This window comes from Schistocerca americana, chromosome 2, assembly GCF_021461395.2.
Source record: "Schistocerca americana isolate TAMUIC-IGC-003095 chromosome 2, iqSchAmer2.1, whole genome shotgun sequence".
Taxonomy (NCBI): Eukaryota; Metazoa; Arthropoda; class Insecta; order Orthoptera; family Acrididae; genus Schistocerca; species Schistocerca americana.
The window spans coordinates 513,349,581-513,368,097 of NC_060120.1; the positions used below are offsets into that span (position 1 = coordinate 513,349,581).

Genomic DNA, 18,517 nt, shown 5'->3' on the forward strand with positions numbered 1-18,517 from the left:
CCCAGATCGCCCCCGAACCTTGTATATACCCAGTCACGAAACTGATCTTCTGCCACTCCGACCAATTTCTGGGTAGTACTCCTCTAAAACTTCGAATAAAAACAATCGGATGGACCCCCCTTTTGTCAGTGTTAAAAATCTGAAATTGCCGATGCTTTAGCATTTTTTCTTCGGCATGGCAAAGGCTTTCGTAATCTCCGTCAGATAAAACTTCACGCGAACAACTAGCTCGTGGCAATTTAATATTCGAGTTACTCACACAAGTCGGTATCGTGTGCGAATGTGCAGTAACTGGCTCTACAGTCGCTGCCAACTTCTGCTGCTGGCCTGTACTCATTTGTTCTGAGCCTTGTTGTGAAACGCGTATCGACTCTGCTATCGTTTGTTTCCAATGCTCGAAATCAGCCCCTAACTGCTGTCGCACTTTCTCAAGTCCTTTCGCAAACAAATTCTCTTCCTGTTTGCCACATAGACTCTAGAATGCTGCTTTAACATTTTGCTCAACGTTTTCACACATTAGCCTTTTGTTTTCTAATGTGATTTCGGATAATTTACCCGTTAATACATTAATTTGGTGGTCTATAACGTCCTGACGTTCTGTCAGATGTTCCACACTTTCCTTTAGGTTCGTCTGCGTACGTGCCAATTCAGGAAGTTGCGCAATTGCACATGACATGGCATCTTGCTTTTGTACTAACTGCGGAACCATTTCCATCTGTTCGCATACGGTATCTATCTTAATCGCCACATACTCCTTCATTTCTACACATACGCGGTGAGTAGATTCCTCACATTGAGCTTTCACCAATTCTATTTGTGCAGTTAATTTTCGTTCCGTCTCTTCAGCCTGATCTTTAAGTTCCTTTGTCTTCGCCTCTATCCGCTGCTCTAATTCGGAAAAACTGTCGTGTAACTGCTGCTTACTCTCATCTTTCAAATTCTCCTGACCTTCCGTAACTGAGGCTAACTTCGTATTCAAATCATTTTGCCCCTCAGTAACTGAGGCTAACTTCGAATTCAAATCATTTTGCCCCTCGGTAACTGAGGCTAACTTCGCATTAATGTCAATTTTCAGATTTTCTTGCCCTTCAGTAACTGAGGCTAGTTTCGCGTTAATGTCAGTTTTCAAATTTTCCTGACCTTCAGTAACTGAGGCTAATTTCGCGTTAATGTCGATTTTCATATTATTCATGCTCTCGGTTATCATCTGCATCTGTCTCATTATAATTACTAATGGATCTAATCCATGTTGCATACCTGCTGTTACATCTCCAGCCGTGTCTACAGGGCGTTCTATTGCGCTATCTGTAGCGATCGGTTCTACAACATTTCTTACTCCATCATTATCATCAGTGCTAACAGCTGAAGGCTGTTGCGTGTTGCTCTGCTCTGTTTGACTCATCTTAAACATTGCCCTAGTTAAAACCATATAAATGTTCTACAGTCAAGGTGTATATATCTCCCTTCACACAAGAATACTTCTGTGGCTACTTTCTTATAGTATATCCAGGTAAATGCAACTAGGGCAGATCAATCAAACTACATGTAGCATGAGCACGATTAGAAAATGTTCCAATCTGCGTCTACTTCCTCAATACTAGCAAGCTTTAATAAAAAATTATAGATCTGGCCCTTTTTCTGCGCCCAGCGTGCTGCTTTTATTTGTAGATCCGACTAACTTGGCTGCGAGTATTTCTTCTCTTTTCCAAGTTAAGTTGTTTCGTCGTAGTTCACATGAAACAGAAACCAAAATTATTTTAACAACGTCCTGTCACGGATTGGCCATTATAATGAATTCTACTCTGTAAATGATGAAAGTCTATGTGAATGCAGCTTGCCGCTAACTTGGTGTAATGTTTTGTCTGTATAGAAGTGTATCTGTCGCCTTTATCACTCTTTCACCCTCACACATAAATCGGTACAATAAAGTCAGGGCTTCGTGTTTTCTTATTAGGCTGATCCGTGAAAAGACAGACAAACAATTATGCTAATGGAGGATTCTGAGTAATTTCTCGAATTTCATTCGCTCTCTCTCTCTCTGTCCTTTATCTGTGTACAGTTTAACTATATTATTTACGTGAAATCAGCTCCTCTCTGGTGGAGCCCTTCGTCTTAATATTCAGCGGCTGGCTTGGTAGAAAAGATCTTTACATTTGTTATTATTATTAAGCGCTGCATTCAGTTGGGAAAATCGATCGTTTGAACAATTCGTTCAGTTTACGACAGATCTAAAATTTCAGATGTGGACGAAGCCTTTTTGGACGATTTCAAAAACTCAGAGATTGCAGACTCTCTTCGTCACAGCTGAAACTTCCCAATTAATTACAGGGCCCAGACAATCATCAATGATTCAGACAGAGAACTCATTCGTCATTCACTCTAGAATAAAATGGTCACAAACCTTATTTCTGAGGAAAATTGTGTATTGAATCCATTTTCGTACATGTTCCGTTTTCTGTTGGTTCCAAGTCTCATGTAATTTTCTTTTACAGGGTTTTCTTACTCTTTATATATCACGCTAGTGGCACAAACTTCCTAGCTTGCTTTAGCGCGAAGACGAGTAAATAAATCTCTTTTAGCAATCCGATAATCTTCCAACCGATACTTCCGAAGCTGTTCCTTTTTCCCACTATAATAACCATGGAGCATACATTTCTGTACCTCTGTTGTTCCAAAGAATAAACGTGCTAGAAAAATACCTTGGCGTCGACGAGCTGTCGGCGCATATATTACTAGAAAATCTGATCAGATACTTTTCAAACGTAAATACATGTGGATGATTTGGTTGACCATTATTAATTATTGCGTGGTAGTGGGTAATTTTCCGTGGGGAGATTACAAGTTCCACATTAAAGCGTTAGAAATTTTGCTGCCATATGTTATTACTGCCCACAGTGGATCTCTGTGAGTGGCTGCACTTAATTGTAACCACCCAGTCCATACCAGAAATAACAAAATTACTTTACATTAGTAAGCTAAAATATTTTTATGAAACCTGTAAAATGTATATTCTGTTTAAAACACTTAGAACATATATACAGCAAAATTCTGTATATTAGACTCTCAAATAAATTAAGAGGATGGAAGCTATCTTTAAGGTCCAAATGACCTTTAAACCAAAGCAAATTACTTAACCTTTTCAATTTTTAATTGTTCAAAAACTACAGTATTTATTTCTCTCAGATTTTTGCACATTTATTGTATTTTTCAGCAGATTAATCACTAACAAATTTTTCATGGAAGCTTACTAATTAAGTTCACTAATGCAGAAAGATAAATGGCTAATTTACAGCATAGAGGAAGTAAATGCAACAGTATCCTGAAAATAAAATTTGCAGCCATCTATATTATGTGTCTGAAAGTGTCACGAAGAAGACGAGTTATGGATGTTCAAGCATGAGTGATGCCAATGTGGCACCAGTTTGGCACTTTGTGAAGGATGCTGTCTACCAGTCCCCTGTAAGAGTCCTGCAAAAACTGCAATTTCTCATCAGAGCAGCAACTGCACATGTTAATAAGGACATGATAGCCTGGACATGGGAGGAACTGGAATAATGCTTACCTGCCCTGCACGCTACAAATGGGGTGCAGATTGAACTCTGTTAAAGTGCAACAGAAACTTGAGGTGTCTGTGTGGACATTATGCTGTGAGCTTTACCTTTCTACCTATCCCCATTTATGACATACAGGGTGAGTCACTAACTATTGCCACCTAGAATAACTCTGAAAGTACGATAGTAGCTGAAAAGTTTGTGGGAAAAATGCTACATGGGACAACAGGGGCCATAATATGACATTGGTTTTTTGTTGCTAGGTGAGGCCATGTCAGGGATATGAAGGTCAATTTTGTTTTTTTAAATGGGATGCTATAGTTTGGTACTTATTTTCTGATAGCGGCTATTGAGATGAATCCAATGATGTGTAACAGTAAGGTGTTTGAAGGTCACGAAGGTCAAAAAGGTGGCATGAATGTCCATTTACAGAAGGTGTTTGAAGTGATAACCATTGGTATCAATGCAGTGCTGCAATCTTCTTACCTTGGATTGAGTGGTATTCCTTATCACATTGGCACTTATCAAAGCACATACTCTGACAATTCTCTCTCGTATATCGTGCAAATAGTAAATATTCGCCAAATACAGTGTATCCATCTAACGTGCCATTGACATGTAAACACCATTTGATGGTTTTGAAATACAACACTAATAGGAACAGTAAGATTAGTATCATTGAATCAAGTGAATATGAATGATCTATTCCTTTGAAGAACAAGTCGAAATGCTTCTCATTTACGGAGAATGCCAACGAAATTCAGTGAGAGCTAGAGACTTATACACTGAAAGATATCCTCAACATACTCACCCTAAACATCATACATTTAAATATGTGTATGACAAATTGAGAACAGCTGGATCTTTAACTTATCAGAAACATGTCCATCAAAGAAAAGTTACTAACAAGGAAACAGAAATTGATGGTCTTGCCACTGTGGTTCGAGATCCTTGTGTTAGTTCACGTCAAATCACAAGGGAATCTGGCATGAGCCAGAGTAGTATTGTTCAGGTTCTGCATTGCCATAAATATCATCCTTACCATATCAGTCTCCACCAAGAATTAACTGGTATGAATTGTATGCATCACATTGAATTGTGCCAATGGGCTAAACTTCAGATTCAGAGGGACGACACATTTATTCATTTGATTTTATTTACTGATGAGGCTACATTCATGAACCATGGAAATGTTAATTTTCATAACATGCATTACTGGGCAACTGAAAATCCATTTTTACTGCGGCAAGTTGCACACGAAAAACCATGGTCGGTGAATGTATGGTGCGGGATTTTGGAGGACTGAATCATAGGCCCCTATTTCATCAAAGAGAATCTTAATGGTAGGAAGTACAGCACATATCTGCAAGAAACATAAGGTGTGTTATTGGAAGAAATACCTTTAGGAACAAGTAACAGAATGTGGTGTCAACACAATGGGTGTCCGGCACATTTTTCGCTGATGGCTAGAAATGAGTTGCAGAGACAATTCCCAAATCATTGAATTGGACATGGAGGAGATGTGTCAGGGTCAGCTTGTTTGCCAGACTTGATGCATCTGGATTTTTTTCTTTTGGGGATTCATAAAAGGCATTGTTTATAAAGACATTCCAACTACATCTGAAGATATGCAAGAGAGAATTGTCAGAGCAAGTGCTCTGATAAGTGCCGATGTGATAAGGAATACCACTCAATCCATGATAAGAAGATTGCAGCATTATATTGATACCAATGGTCATCACTTTGAACACCTTCTGTAAATGGACATCTGTGCCACCTTTGTGACCTTCGTTGACCATCAAAGACCTTACTGTTACACATCATTGGATTTGTCTCGATAGTTGCTATCAGAAAATAAGTACCAAACTATAGCACGCCAAAAAAAAAAAAAAAAAAAAAAAAAAAAAAAAAAAAAAAAAAAAAAAAAGGGTTGACCATTATATCACTGAAGAGACCCCATCTAGCAACAGAAAATCAACATCATATTATGGCTCTTGTTGTCCCATGTAACTTTTGTCCCCCAAACTTCTCAGCTCCTATCATACTTTCAGAGTTATTCTTGGTGGCAGTAGTTAGTGACACACACTGTATAGCTGATGAAAGTTGGAAAGTTCATTTTGGAACATTCTGTCCATAATGTCATTCAATTCTTTTCTTACAAACCTGTCAACAGAAGGAGTGTATCCATAAAAATAAACTAACAGAACAACAGGGTCCCCAGCAGCTTCCTCAGCCTTCACTTTCTACCTAATTTTTTGTTATAGTCACCATTATTAGCTGATTAACTTCATCATTACATGTAAAAAAAGTAAAGTTCTGCATTCTGGCCCTAGATGGGCCATCCAGGACTGACTGACAGTCATGTCATCCTCTGCCAAATGTGACCTTGGGTGTAGTGTGGAGGGACATGAGATTAGCACAGCTCTCTCACAGCTGTTGTCGGGTTAATTGACCTTATTATTACATATACCTCATATGTTTTGTCACTTCATTACTGCATCACTACTTCATTAATTAAACATCAAATACATTCCTTGTCCTTCCTACAAAAATTACTCTGAAGAATGACTCTTCATGGTAACAGACAACAACGATATTAAAAAAAGCTTCACTTCCCATGATAGGACAGACAAAATACCAATTAATTACTTCATTTTAAACAACACAGTTATCATTTCTCAAGCCTGAAGGGCTACCCCAAGACAAACATTGTTCTCAACAAACATTACTGTGGAGAAAATTGCTTATTTTATTTCAACTTTCTTTACTGTGGGCTGAAGGGCTGCACAGTGATATTCTTTTACTGAAAAGGCACTTTCCTATACATAGACCACTGAACTTACTAGTTCAGCAATATTCTTACAAATTGATAACAAATGTCACTGAATGTGTTTGAAATAGCTCAGCTATGTAATATTAAGCTGAAAAAGATTTGTTATGTTTTCACAAAATATTCATTAATATTGAACCAAAAAATAACAAGGTATTTTTCACTATAATATTGGAACAGTGTATTTCTTAACATATGCAGACATTATTATGTAATCAAGATAAACTATGAATAAAATATTATATAAATAGGACTGGATGGCTTAGAAGCTATAATCATTTAAATTGCTTCAGGCAGGCAAGGAAGGAAAATAGTGAAGTGTAACTTTTGGATCCTAATGAGAGAATCATGTTGGATCAGAGTTAATAACCATAGTTTTGGAACACTGGAAACTGTAGAATGGGTAAAACACTGGTTAGGATAGAAAGACATGTTGGTACAGAATCTTGGATACAAATGAGATGGATATGAATGAACCAGGAAGGGCAGAATGGATTAATGTAGTTGTGGAAAGCACTACTTTCCACTTAGTGTTTTCACTGAAGAATGGTGAAGTCCCTACTTGATCATTTTATTTACATTCCACAGTGTTTTCAGTTGTATTCACCAGATGAATGGCTCCCAGTTTCAGAAATGGTTTCAGCTCATATTGTTGTACTTTCAGACATGTTACTGAAGATATGTAAGGTTTCAAATCAGTTATATTTTTCAGGCCATGTATTTTATTAGATATAGGATATCTTAGTTCATATTCACTATCATCAGTAGCTCTTATCATTTTAAATGAGCCATGGTACACATGTAGGAATTTATGTATCTCTTCATTCACATTACTGGATTTTTCTTTGGTTTTGACTAAACCAAATCTTCTACTTTATAACTGTGTGGTTTCACCCAACTATCATGACTTCTTTTCTCTTCCTTAGCCTTTATTTTCATCGTCTCATTTGAGACTATAATCTTTTCATCCTTAGATATTTCACTTAAAGCTGTAAACTCTATATCTACCCAAACATTAATTCACTGGGAGAAAATCAGTAGGTTGTTTATTGTATTTTCAAAATTTTGTATGTGATGTGCCCAAACAGTGTGTTTTTTATTACAATGTAAACAACATAGCCTTTTAATCTCTTTCATTATATATTCCCTTGGGGAAAGTAACTGGAATTATTTATAAGTTTAATTATATATTTTCCCATATATTGCATAAATCTTTCAGAATGAATTGTGGCCTTTGTCTGATAATAGAGATTTTGCCACAACTTTATGAAAATACTGTGTTTCTAAGTTTTCTGCAAAGGCTTTTGTGTTGGCCCTTTTTACTGGATAAAGCTTTATATGTACTGAAAAAGTTGCCATTACTATAATAATGTATTTACACAGGCCATTAGAAGTAGTTAACGGTCACAGTATATCTACTACAACTAACACTGTTGGAGCATTGGTTAGAACAGAATGTATTAAACCTTTTGAAAATGCATTAGTGGACTTACGCACTGGGATTTATCACATCCAGCAAATATTTTCTTGAACCTTCTCCACAAATTATTAAATATTACAGTTTCCTGTATTTTTGATAATACTTTATTGATTCCATAATGCTCATAGCTTCCATGCAAATAATTGAGTAATTTCTTCCTGTGTACTTAAGGACTTTCTATTGAATAGAAAAGCCTTTGTGAATAAAGGAAAATTATAAGAATTGTAATACAATTTCATTAACTTCAGGTTTGCATCACCATTCTCTTCACTAAACATGTATTTATAAATTTTTCCTTCAAAGTTTTGGAACCCATATACTATGGCAAGTGCTTCCAATTCACATATGTAATAATGTTTTCTGTGAAAAGGAAAAAAAAAAAAATAAAATAAAATAAAACAATATACCTTCATAACTAATAACTCTGGAAGACATAACAAGAAGAGTTTTTAATATGAAATAATACAGACAACCACCATTGATAATAATCTGGGTCAAGGAAGAGCTCTTAATGCTGTTTGCTTTTGTTAAAGTTGACTTGCTCGTGTGGGGCTAAGTGCAATGACCTAGGGTGCATATTTTGAGGAGAAAAATCAACTTTACTTTGTTCTTGATGAACAGATGGATTTTTAATATTTTATTTGTTTAGGCTCACAGATTTTCATGCTAGTGCATCGGTGTGTGCACCATCTCGAAGTGCACTCCTCACTGGTCGACTTGGACTAAGGACTGGAGTTGTGCAAAACTTTGCTAAAGATGCTGTCGGGGGTATTCCTGAGAATGAGACAACGTTGGCAGAAATCTTGAGAGATGCTGGATATAGGACTGCTATGATTGGTATGAATTATTGATCCACAGTTTCACTCTGTTTTTCCTTATTACTCAAGTCATTATCTTTCTTTTATTGTCATGTTTAGCTTACTGCAGTATATTTTATGTTATTAAACACAAATATAATTATTGTTTTAATTATTTTGACATATCATGTTAAAATGTCCTACATTTCCAACTTCGGTAGTTCCAAGTGATTCACTGTTTAACAATATTTTAGAGGATGCTTGTTATACAGTTAAAAGAAATTTTAAAAGAATCTAAGCATAGCATTCTTCAATAAGCAATGTAATTCAGCATGTTATGTTTCTGTAGATAACTGGTTCATTATATGAATTGTGGAAAATATTAAAACTGGGAATCAAACAAATTATGTCATTGTCAACAGGATATTGAACATCCTTTGGATTAGATCAGATACACTTTTTATTCCTCAGACCCAAAATAAGGAGCTCCTCAAGGGTGCAGAAGATATCTTAATACATAACTGCCTGGATATCTGAGTGCATTTAAGTGCCCAGTTTTGTGATATGGGGAGGTGTGCTGGCCCAATATCATATCTGCCTTGCAGATTAATGATGGGAACCATTGTGCCGTTCAGCCTGGATGCAGTTGTTAAGTGATTTTCCACATCAACGTATGCTACTGGCCATTAAAATTGCTACAGCAAGAATAAATGCAGATGATAAATGGGTATTCATTGGACAAATATATTACACTAGAACTGACATGTAATTACATTTTCATGCAATTTGGATGCATAGATCCTGTAAATCAGTACCCAGAACAACCACCTCTTGCCGTAATAACGGCCTTGATACGCCTGGGCATTGAGTCAAACAGAGCTTGGATGACGTGCACAGGTACAGCTGCCCATGCAGCTTCTACATGATACCACAGTTCATCAAGAGTAGTGACTGGCGTATTGTGACGAGTCAGATGCTCGGCCACCATTTACCAGACATTTTCAGTTGGTGAGAGATCTGGAAAATGTGCTGGCCAGGGCAGCAGTTGAACATTTTCTGTGTCCAGAAAAGGCCGGTACAGGACCAGCAGTATGCAGTCACGTATTATCCTGCTGGAATGTAGGGTTTCGCAGGGATTGAATGAAGGGTAGAGCCACGGGTCATAACACATCTGAAATATAACGTCCACTGTTCAAAGTGCTGTCAATGTGAATTAGAGGTGACCGAGACCTGTAACCAATGGCACCCCATACCATTACACTGGATGATACACCAGTATGGTGATGACGAATACACGCTTCCAATGTGCATTCACTGCGATGTCGCTAAACACGGATGTGACCATCATGATGCTGTAAACAGAACCTGGATTCATAAAAAAAAAAAAATGACGTTTTGCCATTCGTGCACCCAGGTTCATCGTTGAGTACACCATCGCAGGCTCTCCTGTCTGTGATGCAGCGTCAATGGTAACTGCAGCCATGGTCTCTGAACTGGTAGTCCATGCTGCTGCAAACGTCGTTGAACTGTTCGTGCAGATGGTTGTTGATTTGCAAACGTCCCCACTCAGGGATCGATACGTGGCTGTATGATCCATTACAGCCATGCGGATAAGATGCCTGTGATCTTGACTGCTAGTGATACAAGACCATTGGGATCCACCAGAGCATTCTGTATTACCCTTCTCAACCCACTGATTCCATATTCTGCCAACAGTCATTGGATCTCGACCAGCGTGAGCAGCAATGTCGTGATACGATAAACCGCAATCGTGATAGGCTACAATCCGACATTTATCAAAGTCAGAAATGTGATGGTATGCATTTCTCCTCCTTATACAAGGCATCACAACAACATTTCACCAGGCAATGCTGGTCAACTACTGTTTACGTATGAGAAATTGGTTGGAAACTTTCCTCATGTCAGTACGTTGTAGGTGTCGCCACCGGCGCCAACCTTGTGTGAATGCTCTGAAAAGCTAATCATTTGCATATCACAGCATCTTCTTCCTATCAGTTAAATTTTGCATGTGTAGCACGTCATTTTCATGGTGTAGCAATTTTAATGGCCAGTAGTGTAGATAAATCCCAGGTTGGTTCTCAAGTCCCATCTCAACAGCTTGATGTGCAAACACTTTGGAAAATGATGTTACATTTGACCATGTGGTGTACACTAGACTCAGACAGAAGAAGTACATTGAATTTTGCCTGGAAGGGGGGGGGGGGGGGGCTGACATTAGCTTTAAGATGCCTTTGAGAGTGGTGACCCCTTTATAATAACAGTCAATGTACAGGAGTTATGGCTGGTCTGTAAGTTGGAGAACTACGGTACCAGTCTCAATCCAACAATGTCTGGAATGGATGGATGGATGTAACACATGTTTACAAAAAGAGAAGATGTCCTAAGGTTTCTTGCGGACTGTTGAAACCTTGTGCTAACTTGATGTGATTACCCATAAGTTATCTTTGTAATAAATCTTTTAATCAAGTCATATTTAGTAATAGAATTATATATGCTGTAGTAATACCCATCTATAAAACCACAGATAAGCAAACTGCTTTTAATTACAGATCTGTGTCACTCCTAGTCTTTTCAAACACATCCAGTCAGGAATTGATTTAAAATGGAGTCAAAACAGATAAACAGATCAAGAAACTTAATTCAGTATGTTTCTCCCCTAGAAGCACCTCTAATCATGCATAGGAATATTGTGTAAAGTAGATATCAGCACATCTTGCAAAAGCCTTTTCAAAAACTTGCAATTATTTCACTCCTTCCCAATAAATTTACTCCTTAATGATTTTTAAACAAGAATGGAAAATCCAGGATGGAATAATGACAGTATTATGAAAAGGATAGACTGTCACTCACCATATAACAGAGATTCTGACTCACAGACAGCCATGACAAAAAAGACTGCTAAACAATAAGCTTTCAGCCAAAATGCCTTCTTCTGAGCTAGACAACATACACAAACACACATTCTTGCAAACTCAACCCACACACACACTTGACCACTGTCTCTGGCTGCCGAGGCCAACCAGAGATGGTGGTCATGTGTGTGTGAGTTGTTTTTGCATGAATGTGTATATGTTGTTGTATATGTTGTCTGATTCAGTAAAAGCCTTCTGGCCAAAAGCTTACTTGTTTAGGAGTCATTTTGTTGTGCCTGTCTGCAGCTCAACATCTCTGCTAAATGGTGAGTAAAATCTATCCCTTTCATAATATTGTTCTTAATTGTTTTTGTTGTAGCAAACATAAGTTTTAGTTGAACTGTGATGTACACAAACACCATAAAAAATATAAAAAGAATTGTGATGTACACTGTACCTCCAGGACTAGGACTTAGAGTGAAGATGTGTACTCTGGTACAAAGTTTTTCTGAAAGAATGATAATCTCAGGTAGTGCAGTAGAGGAAGTGTGTAAAACTCACACAATTTTCACATAAGGTAAGTATTAACCAGTTATTGCCTTTCATTTTTCATTGTGATATGCGATAAGTATAAATGTTTGTGATACACATGTTTGTAAGTAGTCAATAATGTAGCAAAGCTCTTCAGTAAAAAATATTTTCCAGGAAAATGGCATCTGGGTACATCACCTGGTCACCATCCTATAGATAAAGGTTTTCAGGCCTATCTCGGAATTCCATACAGTATTGACATGGGCTGTACTGATCCACCAGGGGCAAATTTACCAGCCTGTCCTCCCTGCCCCCATGGTAAATGAAGTGTTAAGTTTATTGAGTCTATGTTTAAAGTATTAACCATTTATAGTCTAGTATCTTGTGATATGCAATATGTTCCTTCCTCCCTATGTTCCTGCATCCTCCCCCCCCCCCCTCCCTCCCTCTCTGTCTGTCTGTCTCTCTCTCTCTCGCTCTCTCTCTCTCTCTCTCTCTCTCTCTCTCTCTCTCTCTCTCTCTCTCTCACACACACACACACACACACACACCACTGGACTCTAACTGGTGCAATCAATGTTAGCATATGTACTGGGTCTGAAATGTTAAACACTGTGCAACACAATTAAAGGACTGACACTGTATAAACACAGATGTGGTAACCATCAATGATGTATCCATGGCTCGACAGGCTAAAATGATGGTGAAATATTTGTCTCTGCCTGTGTGAGAGTCATGAAATGTATAAGTGTAAGGGTCATGGACTCTGTGACATATGAAAGTTTGGGTTGGTCCTGGAGATGCACTCGGATGACTGAAGTGGTTAAGGCGACTGCTTGATAAGCAGAAAATCCAGGTTTCAGTCCTGGTCTGACACAAATTTTCATCTGTCACAAACAGATGATATCAATGTCAATTCCATTTCATAATACTCGTATTTACCACACCTGTAATCATTAGAATAGTATATTTCCTTCAGATATGCATTCATGCATTGTAATGTATAGATACAGACACTGTATAAACACAGACATTGTAACCATCAATTACCTAATTAGTTAGTAGTTAGTTATGTGTTCCATAGATCATCTGAATAATTCTTTTATAAAAAATGATGTCAAATGAGTCAGTTTACAGGATAAATATACTTGTTATATTAATATTAAGCGGCAAATTACTTTTTAGTCTCACTCATACGATTACACTTACAAACTTACTTTTTGTTTTTACTTGCTATCAGTCTTTTTAATACAAAGGTGTTGTCCAGGAGAAATGATTTATGCTAAATTTAAAACTTGCTTTGCCATATGTTTTTATTTTATGTTATTGGGTAAATTAGCGAACATTTAACTTGCTGCATTTTGAACTCTTTTCTGAGCCACTGACAGCTGTAACAATGGAAAACAAAGGTCATTTTTTCCTCTAGTGTTGTAGATATGGACATCACTTCATTTGTTACTCTCACTAGCAATTATATTAAGAGCAAAAATATTAAATTAATTATTTGAGCAGCTCAATATTATGCTTCTTCCAGTTCAAATTTTTATCAGTATGTGCACCTAAAAATATAGAGTATTTTTCCCTGTTTACTGAGTCCTATCCAAGTGCTACATTAATTGTCAACTTACCTAGATTTGTTTACAAAACTGTTTTCTCATATTTTAGGGTGAGTCCATTTTTAAGGAACCACTTAATAATTCCCTTAAAATATCATTATCAAACTCTTCTATGTCTCCTCTCCAATGGAATAATTGTGACTCTGTTATTGTCTGAAAAAGTACTCATTCTGCTTGATGACCGCCTTCATGATTTCTACCCAGTAACCAAAATATTTTCTCCTTTCAACTTTGTCTGAAGTATTTAGCACATTTTTTTGCATTCTGTCAGTTAAGTATGATTCAAAAGAAATTTGTGTAAAAGCATCAGTGCCATAAGACTCAAGTTTTTTGTAGAGAGTAAGTGATCTATGCAGTCAAAGACTTCATATTCCTAGAAAGAAAATGGTACTGGTAGCAGTTGTGTTCCAAATAACTGTTCCTGTAAACCCATTTGGTTATATGTAATTTAATGTATTATCTGCATTAAAAAGGTAAGAGAGAGAGGTATGAATGCATTGTCTCCTTTTATTTATTAATTTGTTTTGACTGATGAAAATCTGTTTCTACTCTTATAAGTAACTTGTTGTTTTATTTTTTACTTAGAAAATATGGTCTTCAACAAGGAGAATGATTGTTACATTTCATGTGATGAAGAATTGGCTCTTCCTTTGTATGTAAATAAAACAATAATACAGCAGCCTGCACAGTTAAGGCATCTCTCAGAAATGTATGCCGAATTTGCAGAAGAATTTATGTCAGAAAGGTAGCACTCTCCAAATCACATTATTTCTTCTGTAAATACTTATTTAATGGTATATATGAATGAGCTATGAGATTACTTGACTTTGAGGCATCACCTTGTATAGATGAACTTCAGACTGTTCTGTTAGATTAATATCTAGACTGTAATTGTAACATTTTGCTGTTACTGTCCCCAGACTATCCATGGCATCTGAATCATCATTATGTGTTTATGAGCATCACTTTAGAGTTCTCACAGTGACTAGGTTCTGGCCAAAGATGATGCTGTAGTATCATCCTGTCAGGTATGACACCATAATTGATCCCTAGGATAAAAACAAGAAAAAATGTTTCAATGAATGTATGTCATACAATGTGCTGATAGTAAGATACAAGCATTGCACTAAAATGAAATATGGTGACGTATTTGTTGCTCATACTGCTATAGTACTCCACATGTTGAATAAAACAAATGTGTCTTGCTATATCAATAACATGTGGTACAGAACAGTTATACATAGGCATGAGTAGGCTACTAGCTGACTGAGTGTGAAACATGAGGTGTTATTCAAAACAAAAACAAGGTGATGTGGATTTTATGTATGGTAGTTCAAATAACAATTGGCTATAAGTAGCAAGCATTCTGCACAGAGAGTGACTGTTTTTCAAGACACCTGCAGTAGTTCCACTGGAAGGTAAGCCTCTATCAGTTTGCTGCACTTTATGTGTCATATATGAGTATGATGATGCTCCAGTGCACTTCAGTTTGGATGTGTACCAGTTTCTGGACAAAACTTCCACAAGACAATGAATCTGACACTGAGGTGCAGTACATTCTAAAGTCAAATATCCTTGCCTTTATCCAGTGAAAACTTGGTTTCATTATTATTTTATGTATTTGTTGCTGAATTTCACTTTAGTATGTATCCTCTGCAGCTGAAGTGGATTCTGAGTTACAGAGCAGTTAACTAGAAACTGAGGTCTTGGAAAGATGCAATGATGAATTATTCAGTAGTCTCAGAACTTTGCAACTACTCCCTTTGTCAGAGAAGTTCCAGGACAAGTCTTTTTAAAATAGAAAACTGCACTTACAGAGTAAAGATCCTAGTAGTCCCCTTGGCTATCTATAGACAGTTTCTAGCATTCCTGCAGGTCTTGGAAGCAAGAAGGGAAATTTTCAACTGTGATGCTTATAAGCTCATTTGTCACAGCCCATTGGACATCTGTGATATCTTGATGAAGCTTTCCTTTCAGTTGCCTTTTCACTTGCTGAAACAAGAAAAAAATCACAAGGTGAATATGGTGGATTTGAGATGGCCATAAGAGAATGTCTGGCCAGATACTCAGTAAGAGATAAAGCAGTATGGGGTCTTGCATTGTCATGCAATAAGAACCAGTCCTGAGAATGCCACAAATCAGGGCAGCAATGTTGAATTGCTTGTTGCAAACGTTTGAAGACCTCAGTGTAAAAAGTTTGGTTCAGTGTTTCATATTGAGGAATGTACTCATGGTGAACTAATCCTTTACTGTCAAAAATTTGATCAACATTGTCTTTGATCTCAAATGTTTTCATTTGACTTCTTTTGATGTAGGTGATCAAGGACTCTGACATTCAACACTTTGATGCTTTATTTGAGTGCTGTAGCACTAGCACCAACTTTCATCCCCAGCAATAATCTTTGACAGAAATGTGGGATCATGTCTGGCTCTGTCAAGTAGTTCAGCAGAAATTCTTCATCATTCCTCTTTCTGTTCATATGTTAGTGTGTGAGGGACAAGTTTTGCATTAAGTCTCTATTTCCCTAAATCTTCACATAAAATGTTATGACACACATCATGATTCAAATTAAGTTAATTTGATATTGCATGCACAGTTACATGATGGTCTTCATGCAGCAACTGACTAACATGCTCCACGTTTTCGTTGCTATGTACTGTAGATGGTTGAGCCACTGTGGGATCATATTTTGCTGAAACCCTGCCTTCACAAAACCTTTTGTGCCACTTGTAACATGGATTCTTAAATGTGCCTTTCCTGCATATGCTTACTTAATCATTGTCCACATTTCACTAGGTGTTTCCTCAAAATTACTGCAGAACTTAACGTTCTTTCTTTGCTCACAATCAGCATCTATTGTGTCATGTAACTAATGTGCCAAGAACCCAAACATGTGTTGTTTAAGTGTTGCCATGCTACCTAGTGAGTTTGCACAGAAACATGACCAAGATTATCTCAAGTATACACACATACCAGGTGACATAAACACAACATTGTTGTTTTTTGGCATTGAAAACTCATAAATAAAAGAACCTATCGTGGAAATTTTCTGGCACATCCTGGTTGTATGTACCTTAGTCCCAAGACTTTGTGAAACACATGTACATATGAAATTTTTTGTCCTAGGAAAATGGAGTTTTCAGTTTTTTGTTTAGTTTTTCTCAGTATACATAAGTTAGGTCTGGACCTTGTTCCACAATCATGGTTGTTTTCAGGATGGTAATTTTAAAATGAGGCAATTACAGTTATGCTTGTGTATAAGAAAGGCTTGATTTGAGTAATGTGCTGCTCCATAGAGCATGGATACTCTGGGCACCCCTCAGCATGCTCTCAGGCAGGCATGGCTAATATAAGCTATGAACCAAGTGATCCTGTTGCAGTACATGCACTATCTGCAAGCACAGACTGCTTGTCCAATTGTGCCTGTGTGCACTCAGTAGCCTATGTTCACTCCTGGCAGCCTAACTGCCCATGTGTCAGCTGTGTGACCACCTGTTCCCATGAGCACCCAGCTGTCTGCTGGCAGGGACATGAACTGGAACAGTGTACTGTAACCATTTTAGAATGCACTGATGCTTTCTACTGATGACTACACTAACAAGAATGAGAAATAGGTAGAACTAAAAAAATTGATTAAGAAGCAGTATGGAAGAACCAGACTAAATGCACAGAAATTTTTGCAACAACTATGTGATCTAGAACATCTTCTAGTAAGACTGCCTATTGGGAGAATGTGGAACTATTGTGTAATATGCTGCAGTAAATAATTCTCTTCTGTGCATCACCTCATATAAATGACAACCATGTGGCAGTTACAGGAGCCTGATAGTACATTGATCCATATATGTTCTAAATGAGAAATGAAACAATGGGAAGCCCAAAATGAAATAACAACAATATGAAAAGATAGATAGCTACTCACCACATAGATGAGGCATTGAATCACAGACAGGCACAATGAATAAGGTTGCTAAACATTTATGCTTTAGGAGAATAAGTCCTTCTTCCAAAAGAGGAAACATACACACATTCACACAAGAAGAACTCACTCAAACATGCACACTTGGTTACTGCCTCCAGGTGTTGGGGCCTGACTGCAGACTGTGACTGCAACTGCGACTGCAACTGTGACTGTGTCTGACATGAGCAGCAGTCTGGTGGAGTGTGTGGTGGGGGGTAAGGAGGAGGCATGGGACAGGAATGGTGAGGGATAGCAGGGTAGGGGTGTGGCAAGATGTTGTGTTGCCTGTGGGAGCGTGAAGGGAAGAGGTAGGTATGGAATTGGCTGCTAGACACAGAGATGGGAAACTGTGCTGGGGGGGGGGGGGGGGGGGGGGCAGGGAGGGGGGAGAGGAGAGAAGTAGTGAAGGAGAATAGACTAGTAGGTGTTGTAGATATAGAAGAGCATTTAGTGCAGAAATGAGACCAATATAGTGGATAGATAAGTGGTGGACAAGAACTACTGAAGGTTGAGGCCATGGGGGTTTTGAGAATGAAGGATGGCACAGGCTGTGAAGCACTCATAGGAGTGATGTGCACTGTGTTGGGGAGCATTTTCAGCAATGGTGTGGTGCAGCTGTTTTTTGGCCACAGTTTGGCAGTGGCCATTCATGTAGAACGGTTCAAATGGCTGTGAGCACTATGGGACTCAACTGCTGTGGTCATAAGTCCCCTAGAACTTAGAACTACTTAAACCTAACTAACCTAAGGACAGCACACAACACCCAGCCATCACGAGGCAGAGAAAATCCCTGACCCCGCCGGGAATCGAACCCGGGAACCCGGGCGTGGGAAGCGAGAACGCTACCGCATGACCACGAGATGCGGGCATTCATGTA

At 37.9% G+C, this 18,517-nt stretch overlaps 1 protein-coding gene across 3 annotated transcripts in view; it reads left to right on the forward strand.

Annotated features, from left to right (window-relative positions):
- The window catches only part of LOC124595065 (arylsulfatase G-like), a 130,870-nt gene that overhangs the window by 52,182 nt on the left and 60,171 nt on the right, over positions 1–18,517 (forward strand). For all 3 annotated transcript variants that reach the window (XM_047133643.1, XM_047133644.1, XM_047133642.1), the window contains exons 3-5: positions 8,511–8,698; positions 12,237–12,380; positions 14,264–14,423. In XM_047133643.1, coding sequence (XP_046989599.1) covers positions 8,511–8,698; positions 12,237–12,380; positions 14,264–14,423 — 492 coding nt within the window. The remainder of the gene's footprint in view (positions 1–8,510; positions 8,699–12,236; positions 12,381–14,263; positions 14,424–18,517) is intronic.